Source organism: Trichoderma breve, chromosome 1, assembly GCF_028502605.1.
Source record: "Trichoderma breve strain T069 chromosome 1, whole genome shotgun sequence".
Taxonomy (NCBI): Eukaryota; Fungi; Ascomycota; class Sordariomycetes; order Hypocreales; family Hypocreaceae; genus Trichoderma; species Trichoderma breve.
In genome coordinates, this window is record NC_079232.1 from 6299623 (window position 1) to 6323126 (window position 23504).

General features: G+C 50.7%; 7 protein-coding genes across 7 annotated transcripts; 3 read left to right on the forward strand and 4 right to left on the reverse strand.

Annotated features, from left to right (window-relative positions):
* Nucleotides 1-1036: 1036 nt before the first annotated feature.
* Nucleotides 1037-2605, reverse strand: T069G_01834 (uncharacterized protein; the record flags this gene model as incomplete). The annotated part of the gene is made up of 3 exons (XM_056169044.1): nucleotides 1037-1505; nucleotides 1563-1707; nucleotides 2347-2605. 3 exons carry the CDS (start codon nucleotides 2603-2605, stop codon nucleotides 1037-1039), a joined length of 873 nt encoding a protein of 290 aa, XP_056034360.1.
* Nucleotides 2606-8201: 5596 nt separating this feature from the next.
* T069G_01835 (uncharacterized protein) lies at nucleotides 8202-9000 on the reverse strand (the record flags this gene model as incomplete). Its single annotated transcript, XM_056169045.1, has 3 exons — nucleotides 8202-8375; nucleotides 8531-8680; nucleotides 8854-9000. The coding sequence occupies 3 exons, from the start codon at nucleotides 8998-9000 to the stop codon at nucleotides 8202-8204; spliced, it is 471 nt and encodes a 156-aa protein (XP_056034361.1).
* A 2006-nt stretch (nucleotides 9001-11006) lies between these two features.
* T069G_01836 (uncharacterized protein) lies at nucleotides 11007-11369 on the forward strand (the record flags this gene model as incomplete). The annotated part of the gene is made up of 3 exons (XM_056169046.1): nucleotides 11007-11023; nucleotides 11097-11211; nucleotides 11271-11369. The coding sequence occupies 3 exons, from the start codon at nucleotides 11007-11009 to the stop codon at nucleotides 11367-11369; spliced, it is 231 nt and encodes a 76-aa protein (XP_056034362.1).
* A 3302-nt stretch (nucleotides 11370-14671) lies between these two features.
* On the reverse strand, nucleotides 14672-16438 carry T069G_01837 (fungal specific transcription factor domain-containing protein; the record flags this gene model as incomplete). The annotated part of the gene is made up of 1 exon (XM_056169047.1): nucleotides 14672-16438. The coding sequence occupies one exon, from the start codon at nucleotides 16436-16438 to the stop codon at nucleotides 14672-14674; it is 1767 nt and encodes a 588-aa protein (XP_056034363.1).
* A 1159-nt stretch (nucleotides 16439-17597) lies between these two features.
* T069G_01838 (fungal zn(2)-Cys(6) binuclear cluster domain-containing protein) lies at nucleotides 17598-19401 on the reverse strand (the record flags this gene model as incomplete). Its single annotated transcript, XM_056169048.1, has 6 exons — nucleotides 17598-17671; nucleotides 17748-18049; nucleotides 18106-18148; nucleotides 18230-18414; nucleotides 18481-19203; nucleotides 19292-19401. The coding sequence occupies 6 exons, from the start codon at nucleotides 19399-19401 to the stop codon at nucleotides 17598-17600; spliced, it is 1437 nt and encodes a 478-aa protein (XP_056034364.1).
* A 674-nt stretch (nucleotides 19402-20075) lies between these two features.
* T069G_01839 (short chain dehydrogenase domain-containing protein) lies at nucleotides 20076-21025 on the forward strand (the record flags this gene model as incomplete). Its single annotated transcript, XM_056169049.1, has 2 exons — nucleotides 20076-20787; nucleotides 20862-21025. 2 exons carry the CDS (start codon nucleotides 20076-20078, stop codon nucleotides 21023-21025), a joined length of 876 nt encoding a protein of 291 aa, XP_056034365.1.
* Nucleotides 21026-22032: 1007 nt separating this feature from the next.
* T069G_01840 (zinc-binding dehydrogenase domain-containing protein) lies at nucleotides 22033-23370 on the forward strand (the record flags this gene model as incomplete). Its single annotated transcript, XM_056169050.1, has 6 exons — nucleotides 22033-22290; nucleotides 22345-22411; nucleotides 22485-22567; nucleotides 22628-22718; nucleotides 22778-23126; nucleotides 23196-23370. The coding sequence occupies 6 exons, from the start codon at nucleotides 22033-22035 to the stop codon at nucleotides 23368-23370; spliced, it is 1023 nt and encodes a 340-aa protein (XP_056034366.1).
* Nucleotides 23371-23504: the final 134 nt, after the last annotated feature.

Genomic DNA, 23504 nt, shown 5'->3' on the forward strand with positions numbered 1-23504 from the left:
ATGGTGGGGTGACTTGCCAAATGACAGCTGTAGAGGCTTATCGCTAACAGTAACAGTGCAGGCATGAGTGAGTCGGGACAATTGCCAGCGAGACGCGACTTGAGCAAGAGCGAATCTGTAAGCGAAAAGCTACGCGAATTGACGCGACGCCAGATCACGTGTCGCACTTTGAATTTCCTAGTCTGAATAGGTGCCTAGTGATGTCTGAGGAAGGATCCATCGAAGCTTCGCTAACTGAACTCCACAATGGGGTACCTGTATCTGGAGAAGGAGCATCTCATAGGCCAGACTCCGGCAGATCCGCTCCGGCTGGGGGAGGAGGAGAATCGGTTGATGGATCTCGGGGCCCCGGACAAGCTGCAAGAAAATCCAAAAAAAAGTGTGTTGAGAGGCGGAAATAGAGTGATTCGCTTCTCAGCGGCAATTCTGCAAAACATCCGCGGCATTTTTCTTTGTCTCTACATGCTTGGCCTGTAGGTTAGGATGTAACTGCAGCTGAGGCTCTGGTTCAGCTACACGTCATCACAGCCTCAATCTGTAAAGTAAGGCGACATCAGCTCCTCAGGACTCCTTCATAGCAGAATAATCTTTACTATTGATCGAAAAAAAAAAAGACTCAAGGCTTCAAAAGTCGCTGGAGAGGAGATAGTTCAATTGCTCATACCTTGTCAAGGTGTCGCTGCGCAATCTTATGTAGTAGTCTCTCGGGTGGCAGCATCTCACAGTACACTTCCTGAGCTGTAAATATTAAATAATTGGTTCTTTTTTTTTCTTCTTCTTTATAATAATACCTATTTATCCTGAAAACATTTTCTGTGATTCCAAATAAACCAAGTGTATGGGCAGCTGTCTCATCGCCGCCGTCGCGCTCGCCAATAGTTAAATCCAAATGCTATTGTCATAAATCATTCCATAATGCCGATTCTGTTCTAATAAATGAGAACAAGCTCTATACGCGTAGCTGTCGCAAAACATGAGGCGACTGAGGTTCCACGACTCTCTGCCAGTCGGGGCGGCTTCTACATCATAGAGACTGTTACTCAGCTGATGATAGCTTTAAAGGGGGGATGGCTTCGATAGGCGTTGTAGACCGGGGTTCAAGGACCGGAGTCTTTGGTTTTGGTCTGTTCTTCTGAGTCCTGGGGGTTTTGGACTTGGAAGCTGGCGCTTTGTTGCTTGGTGTAGGTGCGACTGGCCGGCCGCTCTTCTTTTGTGCCTGGCGCCTTTCATAGACCCCGGGATAATACTTGCCCATCGAGGCAGAGCGGAAGGGTTCGCTGTCTTCATCGTCGTCGCTGGGCAGCCAGTATGCATCGTTGCTATCCCTTGTAGAGCTGGATAGATGATATTGAGGCCGGGGCATGGGCATGTCATCAACGTCGGCATCCGCGCCCGTATCCACATCCTCGATGGAGTGGTCCATGCTGTGACTCTTGATGTCGTGATAGAAAGGATGAGTGTGGCGTACGCGAGTCTTGGGATCTTCGTGAAGAGGAAAGTAACCACTTTAGTTGAAGAGTTAGTATCGACCAAAAGATGACACTGTCATTCACCGGTCTTACCCTTGCTTCTCACCCCTGGCAGACAGGGCCTCGGGGAGTGTGATGGCAGACGCGGAGCTGTTTTGCCTCGATCTGGGAATGGCGATTGGGCGGCTGCCGGTAGATGCGGATGAGCTGGATCCGGTACCGTTGTCTACGTCGGCTCCTGTAGAAGATAGTGTTAGGAGAAGAAGAGAAGTTGGCGAAGAGCAGAGTTAAGTGGTAAGGAGAAGAGAGAGAGAGACAGAAAGCGGTGAAATCATGGGGCAAGAGAGAAGAAATATGGATACTTATATAACATTTCAGATGAGAAATCGATGAAATGAGAAAAGAGGATCGAATATAGGAAAGGGAATGGTGGCAAGCAGAATCCACATAAAAACCAGCCCCCGATGGTCGCGTGCCTGAGCCTCATGCAAGATGATGGGCTCCGGATACCCCGCGATGGCTCTCATCGCTGTGGGGATTCGACAATCAGGCTAGGCGCCTATTACTGTGGGATAGATTTTGTGGATGGAGCTGCCGTCATCTTGATGTGCTGGTCGCTACCGAATGCGACCGGCTGAGACATGACTAGACAAGAGGGAAAAATCTCCGACCCGTCCGTATTAGGGCGATACAAGAGGAGGACAGCGGACCACAAGAGCCATGGGAAAGGGGGGTGAGACACAATTGAAGAGAGAGAATGCGATGAATGGATTTGTGGGCCGTAGATCGGCGAGTGAAGCATTTGGATCAGAAAAAGAGGATGAAGAGGAAGAGAGAGCAACGTAAATGATAAGAAGTTTCAGAGTTTCCAACTTACTAATTGATCGTCGCCGCTCAAGCCGCTCCCTCTCCACGTCGGAGCCGGAGGCCTTGGATGAGGACCTCGGATTGTAAGACGGCATATCAGACCAGTCGTCGTCAATGTCGGGATCGGAAGTCTTGGACATGGGCTCCCGAAGGTCGGATGAGTAGTCGTGGTTCATCTTTGGTTCGTCGGGGTACCAGCGCGTGGTGCCAAAAACGAAGGACTCTGAGATTTCGGATAAGTTGGAGAGGATGGATACTGAGCGATTCATGTTACGATGCGACGACTGGCGATGGGGTTTGCGGGAGCGGAAGGGTCTCTCTAAGGGACCGGCTCCCTCGTCTGAACTCCAATTCTCTAAGCTGCCCATTCAAATAGAGGCAATGAAGAACGGAGGGCGTCGCTAGCAAGATGAGGAGAGAATGAGGTCCGCTAGAAGTGTGGAAGATTCGGCAATGCTGCGTTTCGCCCGAGGCGACGCAACAGTGATTAAAGATGAATAATTGAAAAGAAGAAGCAGAGGACGGAGGAGAGGAATAGGTAGATGCAGTAACAAGCCACGAAAATTGAACAGTGGTTCGTCTGATTGCCGCGAGTCGAGGTGGAAATGACAAGGTGCTTCAATCAGTTAAACCCGGGATGAAATGAAGAAAGGCGAAGAGGCTAAAGGGCAATGAAGGAGGAGAATGAATGCTTTGAGCTTCTAGATAATGGTGTGGAGGGGGGGTAATTCTTTGTATGTGTGGGAGACAGTAGAAAAAGGCAGCGGACAAAAAAAAGAGGTCCTTGGGTAATAAGGTTGTCGAAAGATCCGGGTCGTTTGTTGCACACTGGCAGGGTAAAAAAAGGGCCTGGGGCCGGGGATAAATAGAGAAATCCAAGACCACCCAGGGAAGGGCAAATAAGAGGCACGGCAAATGTATAAGGAACCCACGACTGAAGCAGAAATGAGCCCACCGCTCATAAAAGGACAGAGTAATATGTGTAAGAGGTACAAGATGGAGACAATGCTTGTAATTCGACGCATGCAAAGTGGTATTCGTACGTAGGCAAGAGGAGGAATTGGGAAGGGGGAAATGCTCGTAACAGCAGCACAACAGACAGCCACACACCGTACTCGGAGACACATACAGGCACAAGGTACAGGCACAAGACGCCTCTCTCGCAGCACGAGGACGTGGGCAGCGCTGATTATTGCTCCCTGGACGAAGCATGTTGGGTACCAGAATCAGCACAGTGCTGCTTGCCTTTTGCACCGAAAGCTTTTGGGCAGGGGGCTTGCTGTTGTGAAACGTACAAATGGCTCCCTCAAGGTGCCATTGATGCGTGAGATGGGCCACTAGCATGGCCCGTTTGCGTGGAGCCCAGGACTTGTTGCAGCTCCGGTCGTGGGCCATGAGCCTATCGCAATGGCGCCGATCCAGTCAGGGAAGAGGGCTGCTTGGGCTGGGCTTTGGGCTTCTTCTTGTCTGGTCTCTGGCTTTTTTGTCTTGCCATGGTGGGCAGATTCCGGCGTGCCCAGCAGCAATGTGTTTGCTTGTGGTGAGAAGCGTGTAGGTGGCTAGAGACTAGTCGTCGGTGGCCCAAGGCTTTTTCACGTTTGCTCGGTCCGCAGCGTCGAAACGAAATTGAGATGTGACATCAATCCCAGCTGCTGCGTTTGATATCCAATTGACGAACTTGAACCTGAGTTGTGACTGAGATTGTTTGCTGTTGCTGCTGGGCGGATGGCCGGAGCACCCATGCCGAGCCGGTCCCCGCATCAGGACTTCTGCTGCTTGAGAAGCAGACTTGTGTTGCCATTCGCCCTATTTTTTGCTTGCTCTCCTCCAGCCTAGCATAGTACGTGCAAGTACAGCATGCAATACCAAAAAATTACGGCGTGATTCCGCCTCTGATGGGCGTGGCTTGGCCTATTGTGTGGCCTCGTCGTCATTGGACTAGGGCCGGGACCGATGTGACATGAGATTCTCCGTCAAGCCATCGTCGCACTTGGGCTAATGTTTCTTTTCTCTCTTCTTTTCTGGGCCCCTCAGCGAGAGTGTTTCAATTTAAATAACTTTTTTGTTATCTGTTCCAAGATCAGCATCAACCATGATGGAGTCCCGTACAGAGTTTAGTTGCCGTGTTGAATCGGTGACTAGCATCGCCCGGCAGAGCGAGATGAAGCCGGAGACTTTGGACCCTGGAAAGCTAGACGGGCTGACAACATTGAACCAGGCCAGGTAGTGCGTCCCTACGTACATGTATTTCTACGGGGCACAGAGCAGGGCCTGAGCAATCGGGACAGGAGGCTCCCGAACACGATCAGGAAAAAAGTCAATCGGGCTTTGTCTCCGTCTACGAGCGCCAAGGGGGCTCCTGAGATGATGAATCAGTGTCATACATGTACATGCACCATGCACGGTATTGCCCCTGTACCTGTCGTCCTCGTACCATCCCGGTGCTTGCAAGTTGTACCTGTCCCAGCAGCCTTATCGTATGGGCGGGTGTGGATACAAGGAGGTAAAAGGTGCGGTACACGATGATACCTCGAGAATTACTAAGGCGTTATTATCCTTGGATTGAAGCATATCTGCCGAAGAGAGCCACGGCGCTGCCAGCACAGGTACGAGAACCTACCTTACGAGTATAAGAACAAGACATAACGTTTGTGCTGCTGCTGCTGCTGCTGGGGAACAGGGGGAGTCAGCCAAGTTTGCTCCAGAACACCACTTCGCGTCGGTGTGGAGTTTGGAGATGCGAGAATGCTGGGAGTACATGTACGAAGTTGATGAGGCCATTTTTCGCGGTCAAGCATCGTACCTTGCCTCGTCTCGCTCCGAGGCTCTCCGCCTTTGCTTCCCATCATGTACGATTACAATGGTAGTATTGGCAGCAGCTGGCGTCCCTCTGGCTTGGTGATACTACCAACGTACAAAGGTATGGAGTGCGTGCATGTACATACAAGCATCAGCTTACCACGTACATGGCAGTACAAACGCGAATACCTACATGTACTCGTACGTCTTGTAAGAATTTGACGTTCTACCGCTTTGCCCTCCCCTGGTCGCCTGTCCTCTCAAGCCTCTCTTCCCCTCCAAGGGCAGAGGAACGGCATAGTAGGGCGAGCGGGTGGCTCTCTTCTCATCTTTGCCTCATCCTTTCGAACACGTCCATCCGTCCACTTTTCCCAATGTCCTCGTGACGAATGGCACTGAAGGCCAGAGCTCGTTGGGCTTCATGCTTCATGCTTCCCCCGTCTTCGCACCATATCCCCTCTTTACTCCACGCTCCCCACGCGTCGTATCGAAAGTTTGACTTTGAATCTCATCTCGTGGTCGGTTGCTAGTGGCGACACGACGGCATGCTCTGCGGCGGGCATGCCTGTCGGCTCCCGAACAAAAGGCAACTGGGTGGCATGCAAAATTACGGCGTACAAAAGGAGCGGATACGGCGGTCCAATGCAGGCGCGGGCGTCTCTCCCACTCAGAGCCCTTGCCGAAGCCGCGCCTTGGAGCTAGTGGTGATGCTGCCAAGACAACCCATGGATGCGAGCTCTCGGCCACCGCTTGGGATTTTTGCCTCTCTCTGCCATTGTCTTTTGGTTTGATTTGATTTGATTTTTTTGCCTCCGTCTCTCCCTCCATCTCTCTAAGACCTGTGAGAATTTCCCAAGTCTTGGCTTAAATCAATGGGGTGCGAGAGAAGAGGTGGTGTGTTTCTTTACGTGAATGGAGCACATGTGAGCGTCTCAGTCTTTGATCAGCCTGTGGATCCCTGTTCATCCATGGGAGAGAGACACACACTCACACGAGTTTTGAGAGATGCGGTAGGCCAGTGATAAGACGAGTGAGACATTGCACGCCTCGCAAAATAATTATTCAATAAAGGATTGCCGGGTAGTAGTACTGGCGATAAGCTTCAGGTCTCAAATACGCGCGTTTTTTTTTTTTTTCTCTCTTGTCAATCGCCACACTTCCTTTGGGGGTAGATCTCTTTTGGCAACGCCCATCATTGCCATTTCCTATTATTCGTACCGCTCTAGAGTGACAGTTTAGGAGACGGAGGAGGATATTATTACATACTGTTCGTGTTTGTCTCTCCTCATGGGTGGTGTGACAAAGACCAGATGCACACCTATCACGGCCTGCTGACAACAAGACCCGGAGTACCCTCCGGCTACCTGCTTAGTTGCAAAGGTCTGCTGCATCATGCCATGGCCTGTATGTATTACCTATGCTCAGTTCAAATTTGTAGGTCCTACATACGAGTACCTTGATGCCCCTGATCGGGCAGTGGATGTTGTTGCGCGCTTCTCGTTTACCAACTGTAATTGCTCTCAACTCAACTGACTTGACATGGGATGCTAGAATACGACTTTGTGCCCCCAATCCCCTTGTGCGTTTGTTTGGCGCCACGCGCTTCGACTCACTAAACACTTCGGGTCATGACATTTTGGGCTCCGCAGTTCTGGTCCAAAGGATGCGAACATGGATGCGTCTGCGAGCTAGAGCATACGAGGATGGCAAGGTCAATGAGGAAAAAAAAAAGGACAGATCCAATATGAAAGCGCCAGCAGCTGCACCAGTGACGCCAACCACGTCACCCCACATAAAGCGTTATGACGAAGGGACACATATGAGATTTCGGCTTGGACTTTAACCATTGGTTCTTTTGACTGCAACTGCTTCGACTCATTCGTAGAGCATTGAGCTTCGAGGCTATGGGCGACTTCCGCAAACGCTCCAAAAGATGAGACGAAAACGTTGAGGATGGGCAACTCTGTATACCCTTTGACCCCTGCAAGGTGTCTTGGGAATTCGAGCTTGACGTCACACGGACCAAATATTGGTCTTGCTGGGATCTTTTTTTCGTCTCTTTCTCCTCCGTTCAAACCGCCGTAGGGTTGGACCGTTGCCGATCGGCGGGCTGCCATCACGCCCGAAGGGAATAAGCCCGTGGACGTCTTGCCCGAGGACACCTTCTCTCGCTCAATTTCTCCCCGGCCGGTGTGCTGTACCCTGCTCGTTTTTGTTGGGTCTCGACTTGCATACTGCAATGTTAATCTGAGGAATATCGTCGGGCACCACTCTGGGTGCTACACCAATGCCAGGCCTCGTGCTGCTTAAGCGGTTGAAGCAGAATCGAGTCCCCTCATTTGTCTGGGGGAAGACGGACAAGGGGGCACTCGGCAGCCGTCCGTGGGCCAGAAGGCGGTTGGACCAAACAGAGCTGAGTCTGGCACCATATCTTGGCCGGCCTGACTCTTGGCGACATATCGTGTGTCCGGGCTCACGTCCTATTATCGCGTCAACCGACCTGGGTAGCCATGGATACCGACATACGTCTCCCCACATCAACCCGGCCATGACGGAGTACAGACAGAGCATATCATGGAGCCATGGAAACACACGTTGGGTATTGTTAAAAGTATATTGAGAGAAAGGACCCAGAGCGAGCTAACTGACTAGCCATGACACTCCGTGAGCCCTCTCCGGAGCCACCTCCGTCCAACCATATTGTTTCTCCTCTCACATGCCGCGGAGCAAACGAATGAATGGGGCAACCGTTGCAAATCTCCTAGTCCCCACGCCCTGCTACTCGAACGAACCAGAGGGGTATCATATCATTATTACCATGTCATCCATAACCTCCATTTTACCCGTACCATCCTCAGATATCAGATATCTCAATCGAACCGCCAAATTGCCGCAGATGAACGCCTTTCCTGCCGTATGTGGATATACGCGCATGTCAAGGCTACCCATCCTTCTTCTGCTCGCTTAACAGCGTCAGATCCTCCCTGTCGCGTGTTGTGTCCTGCTCTGCCTCTCCTGCCTCTCCTTCTCGCTTGCCAGGATCCCTGTGAAGTGCAGCAGGCAGGGCTAGACCTTGGCTCTACCGGTGAAACGGGTGCGAGTATTGCGATGTTTCAACCAGTATGCAGAAGCGGCGACAGTTGCAATCAGCCAGAGGAGCGCACTGGTCAAGTCTACCCACACGGCATGCTTCATGCGTTCGACGTCTCCGTTCCCATGAGCGTTTTCGTTGATGTAAAGCTGTGCGAGTTGACATGTCAGAATCGGGTCATGAATACATATAGCAATAACGCGGGTAGCCTTTGCATTGCATTCCAGCCTCCCCAAAATGCAAACCCCTCCTCGTCGCCCGGAAACGCGCTGTGCGACACATGCTTGATCTAGACCAGACGTACCTTTCCGAAGACGCCAAACAGAGTGATCCACAGGATGAACAGGATTAGATCCCAAACGGCGAGGAATATCCCAGCGGCTTCAATGATGAGAGGGATAAAGTAGAGGGCACACGTAGCCGCTGTCAAAGCGCCGACGACGACGGCATAGACCTGTGTGTTTCACAAGCAAGTGTTAGCCAAAGCTATCCCGACGCTCGGTTCTGTTCCCAACAGGGATTATTGGTCATGGTTGGGGGCCTTGTTTGGTTGAGTATACTCATACTCGTGTGTAGCACAGAGTGCATCCATCAGTATTACTCCATCAGTCTATTTGTGAGACTTACCCATTTGGATTTGGTGTAATCATCAAAGTGTTTCGCCCGCTGCAGGTCGGTGCCGTAAAGGCCGCAGACGGTGATTGCGAGGGCAAAACATGCGAGATGAAGCGCCGTAAAAGCATAGTAGCTGATGGAGAGGCTGGACTTTGTCATGTTGTCTGCGCGCTTATGTGTGCGTATATGATTGCTCGGTCACTGTGTTTGGCTATGCCCGGACTAAGACCAGATCCTTCGATGAGCAAGACAGGGCGAGATTAGCCCTACCGACTAAAAATCCCCCCCAAAAGGAGTAAAAAAAGAGAAAAGTAAATAGTCTGGACAACTACTTACTCCTTGCAGCCTCAGCTGTTGATTGTTTTGTTGGTGAGGCGCAGAGAAGGGGGCTAGAAATCAGAGGGCGAGAGGGCGCTTTTTTTCAGCCTCAATTAAGGCAGCATAGAGAGGGAGGAAGAGGGAGATGGGGAGGAGAGGAGGAAACGGTCTGCATTTTCTCCTTGGGCTCTCCATCATCGCGATCGCATTTCTTGCAATTTCTGCAGCTCTCTCCCTGATTTCACGACCCAATACTACATCATGCCCTGTGTTTCTCGTCAATGACGTCAAGTAAACAGTAAACAAACTAAACAAAATCATGGAATGCCAATCCAAGCTAGATCTGGACGCTCACACGTGATCCTAGCAGCTGTTTTTTTCTCCCCTAACTCGATTTCGCTTCGTGGTTTGGATCCCTCTCCAGCCCTACGTCAAAAACCGCCAGCCAACGACACTATTGCCGCGATCTGCCTTGTCCATCGCTTCTCTGGCTTCCCAGACAAGTAGGACTTTGCAGGGGACAAAGAGAGACGAGGCTAGAAGTCCATCATAGCGCCTGTTAGCATCAGCCCGGCGTTCAACTTACGGCGGCCGCCTCCGCGCGTCTCCACATTTGCCTCATCTCGAGCTGCTGCCTTTTCGGAGCCTGGCGCTTGGGTCCGGTCTGGGTTTCGATATTTGCACCTGCGCGGGTTGCACTGCCATTATCCCGCCTCGAGAGAGAAAACTCGTGACTGGGGCTGCTCTCCGTGCCTTTGGTTTTCTGGGCTCAGAGTTTGCTAAGCCCCCGTGGTTTCTGGTATTTCTCAACTGCCCTGGGCGTTACGAGAGACTCAGATGGAGTACCTGGCCGCTAACATGGATCGGTTTGCAGGGGTCTGGCTTTCTAGCCGGACGCTTTGACGCGATTTCGCTTCCCCAAGGTCGTCGCCTGCTATGGGATCAATGATACGAGACCCTGTGACAAAGTCCAATAACTCGCAGCAACCAATGTCCGCGGTTGAACCTCGTCCGGCTGCCTGCCGACGCTCGCATCTTGAAGCACTGCCGGGGATGGAGTCCGGAGGATCAAAAAGGATTTGGAGAGTTTCCTGAGCCGATTGAAGGCGGCGGGGCGCCGACCGACTCACCGGGTGTGTGAGATGAATACTATTAGAACGACGCCTCAGGACAGGAACAGGTGAACAAATCGGTTCGCAACTACTCGTTGTGCGCAGCAGCGTTCGGTCTGCTGACAGTCCCATCAGGCTTAGCGCACCGAAGCTTTGTGGAAGCTTCACAGGAAGATGAATGCTTGCCTGATCTTTTCGGACGCCCCCTTGTCTATATGCCTCGCAGGCCTTCAAGAGCTTTCGCCCTATCGACGGGGCTTTCCACCACGTTTTCGCCCTATCAGCGGGCCATCCACCTTGTCTGACTCTGGCCATGAAGCAACGCCTGCGCGTCATATCTTCCGACTAGACGCACAATGGCCGTTGTGAAAAAAATCGGGGCCCTCTTGTCGCTGTTGGCCATGGCTTGGAGTCTATGCTGATGCTGCCTTCGCAGGCAGTTTCCTTAGGCATCTTTGATTGAAACAGGGCGTAGGACTTGTGAGTCAAGCTATCGTGTATTTCGGTTTCGTTCTGGGCCATTGCTCTGCGTCATTGGAGGAGGGTCTCCAAGAAGGGTAAATATATATAATGGACTTGAAACGCTTCGAAGTTGAGGAAAGAGAAAGAGAGCATCAGCATCAGTCAATCCAACTGTCTACATACTTCAACACATAGATCTCTCAAGCAACTCGCTTCCAACTCTCAATCTACGCGCTTCAGTATCTTTACTCTTCAAAGTAACATTTGATCATCATGCCTCGCGGACAATAGTAAGTTGCCAACATCCTTACATCCATGAACCAACATCTTGACATCCTCGAACCAACACTGACTTCTTCCTAGCGTTGAGTCTTCTGACTACCGATCTGGTAGCCGCAAGAAGAGCTCTGGACGAAGCTCCTACTCCTCTTCATCCAGGTCTTGCACTTCCTCAGTCAGGCCAAACTACTGGCGATGCGTACGTCCAACACCCTCTGCTCTCTTCCTCACCAACAACAGTAACTAACGTGCTTGCAGTGCAAGTGCTCCGGCGGCTGGTACAGCTACCAGATCAACGATTCTTGCCCCATGTGCCAGTCCTGGCGCTGCGACAACTGCGAATACTCCATGAGCTAGAGCCGGCCAATATTCCATCATCTTTCGAACGCAGCGGCCCGCTGCTGTACTACGACATGTTTTTGTACTCGAGTTGACATTAGACGAACATTCAACGGAATTCGCATTCCACCCACTACAGAGCATGAGAGGAGTTTGGGATTTCTAGCATAATCGGCTAAAGCGTTGGAATTTTGGATTCATTCATTTTGCATTGCCAGCGTTGGAATCAGCATTTAGAGCATTAGATTGGCGGCCACATCATTGAGCGAAAGCACCACTCCTTTTTTTTTCTTGTTATCCTTAGAGACCTCTCCGCAGAATTTTACCTGAAATAGTCTTGCATTATCACATGTTTCCTTTCCACTCACATGTTTGTTCACATGTTCCGTCTCAATTCCTTGCATGCAGTGAACCATTGGGGGAATCCCATGCTAGGCTCAATGTCTAGTGCCGCCGTTCGTTGCCTTGCATGAGTAACACAGTTCCGTGCATACTGTAAGGCCAATGTAAGGCGAGGCAATCCAAGGCAGCAATCTTAGGCGCCCCTTGACTCTTGTCTAAGACGGCCATTCATGTTTTGTCCCAAAACTTTAGGCTACGCATGACTCTATGCCGGTGACCGTGTTTAGTGATATTACTTGACGAGAAATGCTTACTCTGTGCAAGGAATATGGAGCTAGTTGAGTGCCATCGTACTTTTATGGGCGAATCATCGTCTGCGGATGGCTGGTTGGATGGCGGCTCCACCTTTGATTCGGGGATTCTTTCTCTTCATTTTCCTTTTATTTCTCTTTCCCATCTTTTTTTCCTTTTCTGAAAAGGGGTGAGTGTAGACAATGCATCTCACGGAGGGCGTACGTGGGAACAATTATGGCCCAATTGCTCGTGGTACTGTGATAGGTTCGTGGGCGTCAACTTTGAGTGTGCGGTTGATGAATTGGTGGTGGATAGATACCTAGACCGGGGTAGCCAAACCGGATTATGTTACGGGAATTGTGAGAGGGACGCAGCAGAGCCTCAACATTGGGATCGGTAGTGGCCCCCCCTGTCGGTGTAAGCAGTGGACGACATGGGGAACAGTCCCCGTTCTGGCACTGCTTTTCCGGAGTCGGATTGACAACAGCCACAATGGCATGGTCTGGATCAATGCAAGATGCAGGCTTTGATTTGTCTCGTTCTTTTAAAAATGGGAGTTGTAGACCGGTTCTCGGCTACCGTGTCATCCAAATCCCTGCCTTGAAGCCTAGATATTGCTTTGCCAAAGAGGCTCGTAGATTTTTCCGCCAGGATCAGAGCATCGCCTCTGAAAGTAGTGAGTAATAGCTGCCGTTCCGTGAGAGGAGGGTTGCGGAAAAGGGCTGTGAGGGGGGTGGGGGAAAATATGCGAGTGGCCGCGTTGAGCAAGAGCTGCAGAATCTGCGGCAGTTGATATTGCACGCATCACACCAAGACAATTCGTACTGGATACATGGAGGGCTAGTCGATGATCCTCATTTACTATGCGATTGAGGCTCTGCAGAAGTCTCTACTACTTCCAGGTACGAATGTGACGAGAACTTGACGAGAGCGTAGAGCGAGAAGAAGATAGGTAGGTGGTCTCCTCACCCGCTGGCTGGTTTGTTCCTTCTCCCGGGCAACATGATGAGATGCCCCGTTTCAGGCAATGATTAAGCCGGAGCTCGCAGGACGCGTACCGGTTCGCATTTAGAAGGCGCAGGCTCTTTGCACTTGTGTTCGATCGACTTGTGCCATAGGAGGGCATTCATTGGTTGGAATGCCCAGCTTGATTTAGTTCGGATACAAGGGGTGTGCAGTAGAGGCTGGCAAGGATTGGAGAGAAACATTCTTACGGGTTTGGAAGGCCGAATGTCATAGAACTGGATCTCCCAGGCACCTTTCTTGGCTTACTGACAAGGAGCCGAGATAGACGATTTTGCAACAAACCAATACCGCCGAAGTCGTTGCTGCTGCTGACTTTGGATTTCACACTGAAACGTTCACCGGGACCATGACTTGGTCTGGCTTGGAAGAACGTCTGCATCACGAGGGCGAGACGAGACCCGCTTGATAGACCGGAGAGACTATTCTCGGGGCCCTTCGCCACCTCCGAGAGATGGCTGCCTTGGATGATGGCATCTCGGCTTGTGTAGGCTCAGATTGATGAAGCATGTTCTTCGTCATTGTCGGCGGGGGCTTCTCGCTGCCTTGCACGAGAATCCACTTGCTCTGCTGGTGATCCTCGAAATTTTCGACTAGGCAGTCCAATCCTAGGAGATCCGTTAACATGGGCTATCAAGGTGCCCTTCTACCTCATGCTATGACTCTTCTTCTAGATGATCCGGCAAGTATTTACGATATACGAGTAATAGCAGAAGATTGCTACTGGTTGCCGAAGAATGACGCCCTCTTTGTACAAGCAATCTTGCCGGTATTTCGCATACCCCAGAGGTCAGGACTGGGCCATGGACGCGATACACGCCATGTTGGGAGATTTAGCGAACCAAAAAAAGATTGGCCGCTCCGGGGCCTTGAGCGAGAGAAAGAGTCATCCATTTGCTGGGCCAGAAGCCATGGAAGACATCATCCGATAGAGGCCTTGTGGAAAGCCACCCAGCTCGATCATACGAGGTATCTACCAGAAACTGAATGAACCTTCGGCTGCGTTCGTGGAAAATAGTCAGCATCTGAGGGGCCGACACTCACAAGACGGCATTCCTTTCCCACACTGGATGGAAAGAATATTGTTATCGGATGCCTTGTCATCAAAATCGAATACACAATCTCCTCCGGAAATGGTCTCCCCCCAAGTCTCTATACCATACAAATCTTCCACTGAGACGCTCAAAGTCTGCATATCTCGCAAATGACTGGCGCTGCCCTTAGAGTCTGGACTATGAAGCAACTGAAATGATGAACGACGCTTATACGGAAACGCCTTCCACGGTCGTCCAATATCCTTTGCAACCAACAAGCCCCCGCTGGCAGTTATGCACATCGAGCGAACCAACGAACCGGCGAACCGGAGGTGTGATGATTTTCCCTCCGGACGAGATCCTTATCTCGACGCATTTCCCCTAAGGCGATCTGGTGTGGACTGCCCATGTGAGATCGCCAGATGGATGATGGATAGTCGCTACATAAAGAAGGGGAGAATCACACCTGGACTTGGTGGAAATACTTAATTGCGGGAAAAAGACAATAAAACCCTGTGGATGAGGGGAGCAACATGCTTCGTATTCCATTCCATGGTAAGGTATGCGTACCTATCTTACATTATGTACACATCCTCCAAAAAACTGTATTGCATGACATGAGTGAGATTAAACCCCAAGATCCTTAAACGTGAAGCCTCCCACGATATAATATGGGTTCAACATGGTGTCCCAGTCAGGTGTCAACTCTCTATGAGGAAACGGGAAGCCATTACCATTCGACGCCTCCAACAGAGCAATCTCCTGATTCTTCTTGGCCAACGCATCTCTCATCAGGGTCTTAGCCGTGTCGAGTGCTTCGGCAGCCATGTGCGTGTTGAGGATCTCCACGATGCGCTCGAGCTTGGGCATAACCCACGAGACCTGAGTGAGGCTGTCACGGTTGTCGATGGCGAGCAAAACACAAAAGAACTGGAAGGTGGTGCCCAGGACATTCCACCACGGAATACCTCGTTCTGCCAAGTCAGAAGCTGCCTCGACAGCAGTATAGCCGATCTGGAGGATCTCCGACAAGGTATCTTTGCTGATGCTGACCTTGAGAAGGCGAAGGCGGCGATAGAGGCAGAAGCAGAGATCTCCTCTGGTAAGGGCAGGAAAGCCCTTGACCTCTCCCATGTCGAGAAGCTTTTGGATGGCGGCCTCGAGAGATTTGCTGACAGCCATCACATCGCCACTGATATTTTCACTAGGCAAGATTCTGGCCATGCGTATTTGGAGGCCAGTCTCACTCTTGTCATCAAAGGGGGTGGGTCGAGAGTCTATGCCATCAAATTGAATCTTGGTACGGCCATACTCGTACGCAATGATTGTGTTGAGGCACCAAGCGAGCCAAAAGGTCCGCTTGCTTCCCTCATCCTCTGTGGCGGGAGTCTGAACGCTTTGGGTGACAAGCTCCGAGTTAAGATCACGGTGAAGTCCGACAGCCTCCACCAGATGCATGACGGTGCAAGACGAAAGCCAAGTAAGATGTGGTCTTGTTGTCGAGCGAAGATAGAGAGTCCGGAGAATCCATGCGTTGACTTGATCAATGGAGGGAAGACGGCTGAAAGTCGAATCTTCGAGGACATCCTTCACATGCTTGACGATTTGCGACTCCATAGGGTGACCTTGATGAAAGGCAAAGAGAGAGCCGAGAGAAACAACGGCTCCAATCAAGGCACCAAGGATGAGATCTTGGTTTCGTCTGTTGAAGTAGGTATCACACTGCTGGAGGAACTTTTGCTTGTCAAAGAGATGGAACGGCACATCCACAGTGGCGAAGTAGATTTCCGTATAGTGTCGACACTCCTCATAACTGATGTAGTTGGTCAATGGAGCATGGATGGATCCAGGTTCCTCAGGGCGAATGCCACAGTTCCAGGCAAATGAATGAAGACGGGGAGGATGAGCAGACTCAAGCTCCATGCCCAGCTGGTTAGGAAAGGCCACAGCCGAATTCTGGTTCATGTAGCGTCGCTTTGCTGGCTCAATGATGCCGCGGTTGAGAGGAGGGAGTGGAGTTTGACGGGCAACATCCTCTGCCGTGGTTTGATGGGCAACATCCTCTGCCGTGGCTGAGGGCTCAGTTGAGGGATAAGTTGAGGCCATAGTTAAGGCGGGAACTGAAGGCGGAGCTGAGGGCGCAGTTTGAAAAGATGCCTCACTGCTCTCAAGCATCACATCAAGAGACCTCTTGAGCTTTTGGCCAGGGACGAGAACTCCGTTGATTTTACATGGATATTCAAACTGTACGCACATAGCGCACGGAAAGGTGCTATCACACTTGCGCTTGCGTCTGCGGCATTCATCGCAAGCTTGCTTGGCCCGTTGACGGCCCTTGGGAGCTTGCGGCTGAGCAGCAACCGTCACCTCTTTATGGATCGGGTTGTGCTCCATGGCGGGGAGTCGGTGACTGAGGGGCCGCAGATTAATAAGATACACCATAAACGAAATGTGACGATAGTTAAATGATGGTGTTGATAGGGGCCCGGCTAGGGGAGATGGAGAGTTGCAGAGGGAAAAGAAAGCCGGGCAGCTGGGAGATTGAAATGGAATAAAGGAGGACGTACGTGAGGTCGCGTCTGTCAGCAAGTCATTGCAGCTGCACTGCTCTTTCCGGGTTTACCAGTTCACTTTTTAGCTTTGGTCGGCACCTGCCACAGCAACTCACCCCACTTTTTTTTCCAGAGCTAGCTTGAGAAGGAGAGCTTCACGGAATTTCAGGATGAACGAGGACGAATAGGAATTGATTGTTACCGAGAGGCGGTGAAAATTGGGAAAGCAGCTGCTGGGACTTTCCTTGGAATTTTGAAATTGTACGGTGAGTCACAAAGTCGGAAAAGGCAGTGACGGGCAGATGCTGTGTAAAGTAGGAAGTAGGTGTGATATTGGTGGGGGTGGAGGGGATGGCGATGTGTTTGTTGGGAGGTGTAAGCAGAAGCGGCCTTGGGCTGGGAAAATGGGTGGTAATATTGATAGCAATTGGAGTGGATGACGGCAAAGAATCGCAAATGAAATGGTGAGAATGTGTAGCTTGAGGATCCAGTTGGGTGGGTGTGGAAGGCATTTGGCAAGGAAAGGCAGTCCGTAGAATTGAGCCAGACAGAAAGAGAGCCACGTTTGTGAAAGCAGTTGAACGTGATGGTGTTCTACTGTAACAGGAGCAAAGACCTTTACTCGCCGAAATGCCTGTCAGTTGTCGTGGGAATCGCCTCACGAATTGCTGGTATGTGGGCTTCACAAGCTGTAGAAGACGGTGGTCAAACCCTGGATGTCGCTCTCAGTTGTTGAGACAGCGTCGTCTGGCTGCCTCGCAATAGTCTCTGATAGCTCCTGTGACTGTGGATAAGCACCAGATAGACGAAAAAATCGATTGCGGTAATTTGTGCTTGAGCAATGGATCGCAGTATTGGCTTGGACCCGGGCGATACGCTGGCTTACCGCGATTGTCTCAAGGCGAGTCGTGCAACAACAAAGTTGTCAATCAATGGCATATTCACGCACTGACTTGGTTTTCGTCATCGAAATTCGTATATTGCATCCATAGACACCGGCGTTATCTATGAAAAACTAGAGCAACGTCTAAGGACCTTATCTTGACGTTCCGATTCAGCCGCTGTAGCAAAACATCTGCCACGAATGTCAATTAGCAATTCGCCCACCCTTGTTTCTTTCTTACTCAAACAGACTACGTTATTTGGCTTACCTGCTACCTTCCAATGGCCTGAGAACCACTCTAGATTTTCCCGTAGTTGTTTGACGTCTTCAGGCACGGCCCTCGTGGGGTAGACCTCGACCAGGTCTACTGCTGCGCGGTAGAGACAACCCAGCCCAGAAAAACACATTCTGTTGAGAGATGTATCTCTCTTCCCCATGATGAGGCCTTCAACTCGGCACATTTCGAACACTATGTTGTAGGCAAATTGGAGGTCGAGGTTGAGCTTTGCGTCGGGGGCAGCAGACCACCCAAGGCGCTTTGCCCTATTCCTGTAGGCTGATACGACGGCGCTGTGTCCGTTAGTATTGGTATCACTTTCAGTGGAAAAAGAGAGTAGAGAGCGTACCTAAGAGCCATGGTTACGCCTTCGCAAACGGGATATGACTCCCCTTGAGAGGTTGCCGCATGCTGTCGGACGAGATCGTGGAGTAACTTCTCTGCTTCTATGCACTCTGAAGACTCTGGATCACCGTGGACGGCCTTTATAGCCTCGCCGATTAAGAGGGCTGAGTAGGCTCTTGTTTGGAACTTGGTCGCCGTATTCATAAGAGCGTACTTGTCTTTATTCATGTAGGGAACAGCATCCTGAGGCAAGATTGCACTGCTCGGAATAAGAAGCGCAGCGGTGTTGTCTGCACATGAAAGAACGACGGAGCTACGCCCCGGTTAGAAGAGTCCATGCAGCCAAGAAGGGGATACGCCTGAGAGGGGGTTAACCAACCGATCTAAAAAGACGATGCTGGCCCAGCACAGCCTTCTATCGGGCTCTTGGGTGTCTTTGTACCCATGCCCATTCTCGGCTTTATTCTGCACGGCGATCATGTCCAGCTGCCTGATGAGGCCAAAACACGATGCCAATGTTGAGCTAGCCTCTCTGGCCATCCCGTGCCCACACTCGTACGCAGACAGTAGCAGACCTGCTTGCAGCCTTGCGAGGGAATATGTGTCAGTTGTAGGCGTGTTGAGGAGAGAGAATAGCCGCCTTGTGGTTCGATAGAGCGCGCTGTTGGGGGTGTGATTGGGGTGGTAGCAGGGTTGTTGATTCATCAGGAGCATGCACAACAGTAGCAATGCGAAGGAATCGTGGTAGAGTTCCGTATAGATTCGATTGACTCCAAGAGTGAACTTGAACCTTGGTGCGTCTACAATGGGTATCCAGTGATGGGCTGTGGCAAAGTACCTATTCGAGACTTGCTCCGCGGAGGTGTCGCCATACTTGAAGATGTCGCTGACCAGGCTCATCAACGACTTGGTGTCAACTTGATCGGAATGCTGCTCTTGAGTCTGGCAAGCGATCCATAGGAGCTGCTTCTCGCCTGCTGGAGTCAATTCGAGGCCGCAAGAGTCTCGTTTGATGGCCAGGTGCTCGCTCCACAGCAGCTTGGTATCTGGTTCCGTCTCTTCAATCGGCGCCTTGTCGTCATATTCGCATCTGAGGAGTTTTCTTCATCATTAAGGAACGAATGAGTAAGCATTAGAATCTCCTGGATTGTTGATTGGCGGCCCATTGCGTCTGCGGAGGTCGCACTTACAAGGAGCATCGCGAGCATCTAGGTAAACGCTTGTCACATCTCCGCTTATGGAGACGGCAGTGGCGGCAGGCTTTCTGAGCTTTGGTCTCGATCAGTCTTTCGGGTGGCATCTTGAATTTTCTCAATCTTCGCTGTGAAACAGAGGATGTTACTCGTGTTTGCTTATTCTGGCCGACAAGGATGGAATTGACAAGAGAGGGGCCAGGTGTAAAGGGGAGCGTCCAAGGATTTGTCCAGGTCCTGATTGCTAAGCTTGAATCGACTTAGAGCGACAAGGGGGCGGCCGCAACCCTGTCATAGGACTATGCCCTATTAAGTTGAGTTGGTCGATGCGGATTGGCTACACCAGCGGCCGCTCCCATGCTCCATATTAAGAGTGTCCTCGAGTCATCGGCCGCTACCCGGTCGGTATGTTGCATCCATTTATGTCTGCAGCCCGGTTCAAACGGTGTTGATGGACAGGTACAGCTCCATTATATTCTTGCCTCGGACGATACTGGACGTTGAAGAATGGTATTGATAATCAATTTAGTATCCTGAAGAGCGGCGCGATTGCAATGCCATGATTTCTAATCCGTCTCATGGACGATGGTACAATATGTGACCAGAGGTTCTTCTAGCTGTGCTGCTGTTCATTCAGCTATATAATGATGCCTTACCGGCATATGTTGGATCAGAGAGAGCAGAAGAAGTAGACTGGTTTTCCATCTTATACACCTTGTTACCACAATCGACTTCCAGCTCGAGAGACCTTCCCAGTGTTACCCAGTAACAGACAGCCAAAATGCCTGAGTTCGTCAACGTTCCCACTTATACCAAGAAATTTCACCACGAGCCCTATGAGGCAATCTCCCCTACTCGTCCTGAGCTCTCGACCAAGGGGAAGACTGTTGTCATCACTGGTGGAGGAGGAGAGATTGGAGCGGCCATTGCTCTGACTTTCGCCCAGTCTGGCGCTTCAAGCATCGCCCTTTTAGGACGTACCGAGGCGACTCTGCTTAAGAGCAAGCAAGCTATCGACTCAAAATATCCCGAGACCACTGTCCACATCATCACGACTGACGTTGCTGACGAGGCATCTGTAACCGCTGCTCTCAGCAAGTTTGCATCCGTTGCGGGCAAGAAGCTTGACATTCTTGTTGCTAACGCTGCAGTTCTGCCTGATCCGGGGACACTTCTGGGAACCGAATCATCTCTGTGGTGGTCTGGATTCGAGATCAACGTCAGGGGACAGTTCAACCTCGTCCGAGCGTTTGTGCCTCTGGCTGAGAAGAACGCAACCGTCATCAACGTGACGTCTTCAGTTGCCCAATTCCCCTTTGTTCCCGGGTCTAGCAGCTACCACGGATCAAAGTTGGCAGGCGTCAAGATTTTCGATTATCTGCATTTCGAAAATCCCAATTTGAGGGTGCTGCAGTTCCACCCCGGCGTGGTGCAGAGCAGCATGTCGCAGAAGTCGTTCGATACTGGCATTCCTAGGCCTATCATGGACTCCCGTGAGTACATACCCACACCCTTGACAAATCGATGTTCCGTGGAATTGTTTCAGCTAATTTGAGTATTTAATCAGCTTTCCTGCCCGGCGCTTTTGCCGTTTGGTGTGCCAGCGCTGAATCGGAGAGCCTGAGAGGCAAGTTTTTGTGGGCAAACTGGGACGTGGAGGAGCTCAAGGAGATTGTCAAGACATTTGAAGGCGCTCCGCAGCTGACATTTGGTCTTCTTGGCTGGCCGTAGGAGAATAGATTCAGATGCATGTACATATTGAGGTTGAAGCGAGATGGTGTATCTTGGTAGATTAGATTATATCTTTGATATCGATAGGTAGAAATTTCGCAATTGTATGACAATCAGGCGTCTCACTTTAACATTTGGCAGTACCTGCCCTCATCACCTTTGCTACGTGTAGGTACCAGTACACTGTTAGAACAGTTGAACAGGTACCTGAGTCTCGCTTATGTAATTCGCCCCGTGTGTCTTGGGACTTGTCGAGATTATTTTCCTTCCACCAAAAGAAAACCCTCACTCGCCACGATGACTTCTGCAATTACTCTATGCAGGCCATCGACCATCATTTCCAGCGCCTTGATTCGAGATCCAACCTGCAGGGGAGCGGCCGCACCCCTGTCGCTTTTACCGCCGCTAATCAGCCCTTCAGGGCTTGCGGAGTTGCTGTGGGTGACGCTAAAGAACGGAGTAACGGCGCCACCGCCGAGTCTCAAGGATCGGGTCTTCTCCCGCGATTCTATTCCAATTCCGCGCATCCATGACTGCGACAAATTAACCCAAGACAGCATTTGGAGAGAATGATCTTTTCCGCAAGATATATCACTCATTAATAATCCTATTTCCTCCGTTGTTTTCAAACGAGGTTGCGGAACTCGATTCCACCACCGGCCTGCAACTCCGCTGCAGAAGCGCAGACAACATGAATTATGCACCACCACCTGCTAACGAATCAGGGCCACAATCCACTTTGTAGGTACTCGAAGCGAGTGCCGTCTCGAGTTTGTTTAGACTCAACACACGATGGGTTATCAATCCATTTCTGGTAAATATAAGCAAATGATGATAAATCATGGCAGCCTCGATAACTGAGATTGGCCTACAGGTATGCCTAAGCCGCATATATAATTGCTCTAATCACTTCAATACTTCACAACGCTTCAAGCAATCGTGACGTTTACCGAATTTAGAACTGAATCTTCACCAACATACTTTCTCACTCCCTTCAAGAATTCGCCATGGCCGACAATAATGTCCCACAGACTCGGAGAGCTCTTCGCAGGCGCGGCCCTCACGTGGCCGAATTCGTTGACGAGGCTATTCCTTCCCGAGGCTCATCCGACGTGCTGATTCAAGTTCGCGCTGTTTCATTGAACTACAAAGATCTAGCTATGCTGGACGATAACTTTCCGTGGCCGGTTCCGTCCAATGTTATTATGGCCGCCGACGTCGCAGGCGAGGTTGTTTGGGTTGGCGACAAAGTGACCCTGTTTGAGGTGAGGGACCTCAAATAAGTGCCTGAATAATGATGGTTACTCACTCTCTCTTAGGTTGGTAGCAGAGTTGCCGCCATCCATAATTTGGACAACATTACTGGGCGTGAATTGACGGCACGAGGTGAGCAACTACTAGCATCTGTTTTCTTCCACAATAGCCCATGCTGACGGCAATGCGATAGCTCCTGGCCAAGGTATGGATGGCACCTTGGCTACCTATGTGGTGTTTGCAGAGGTTGAGCTTGTGAAAGTCCCCGACAACTTGACATGGGCCGAGGTTGGTTCCGAGTTGCTCTACATTTCCTTTGATAGTTAGGGGAAGACTGACATTTCTTAGGCTAGTATCGTGCCTTGCTCTGGCGTTACAGCTTGGTCAGCCCTGAACATGAGGAGCAACAACTTGTGGGGAAAGACGGTGCTTGTTCAAGGTAAATCATTTTGTATGCACATATGAAAATACTCGATAGATTGCTAATGTGGGGGGCAGGTACTGGAGGAGTGAGCATTATGGCACTCAGTCTGGCCGCCAAAGCTGGCGCCACCGTAATTGCAACTTCTTCGTCTGATGCGAAGCTGGAACGGGCGAAAAAACTCGGTGCTACTCATGTCATCAACTACAAGCAGAATCCCAACTGGGATGAAGAGGTGTTGAAGCTGACTGGAGGCCTTGGAGTCGACATCATCATCGAGCAAGGCGGGGCTGATTCTCTACTCCAGAGTGTACAGTCAATACGACGAGAGGGTCAGATCTCTCAAGTTGGCTTCCTGTCAGGAGATGGCAAAGGCGATCTGTTTCGCCTGGTACAACTGCTCATCATGAAAAAGTGTAGCATTGTGTAAGTTTAAATTGGTAATCAATTCTCTGCTAGATTTACAGGATACTAATACTGCCCCGTCTTGTACAGCGGAATCCAAGTCGGGTCAAAAGGCGACCTGGAAGACTTGATGAATTTTCTCAGGCAACCGCACTTTAAACTCGACTCATGTATCGACCGAATTTTTAGTTTCGACAAGTCATTGGAGGCTTTCGATTACATGCGAAAGGGCGGCGCGGTTGGGAAGATTGTCATTGAGTTTTAGCACAGGCATGCAAACCTGCCTACATGTTGACTGGGGTGAAGTGCTGACAAAAATAACAAGATCTTCCAGGACCAATATTAGGTCCCAGATAAAAGTAGAATTTATAAATAAAGCACCAACAAGACGGGCTTGCT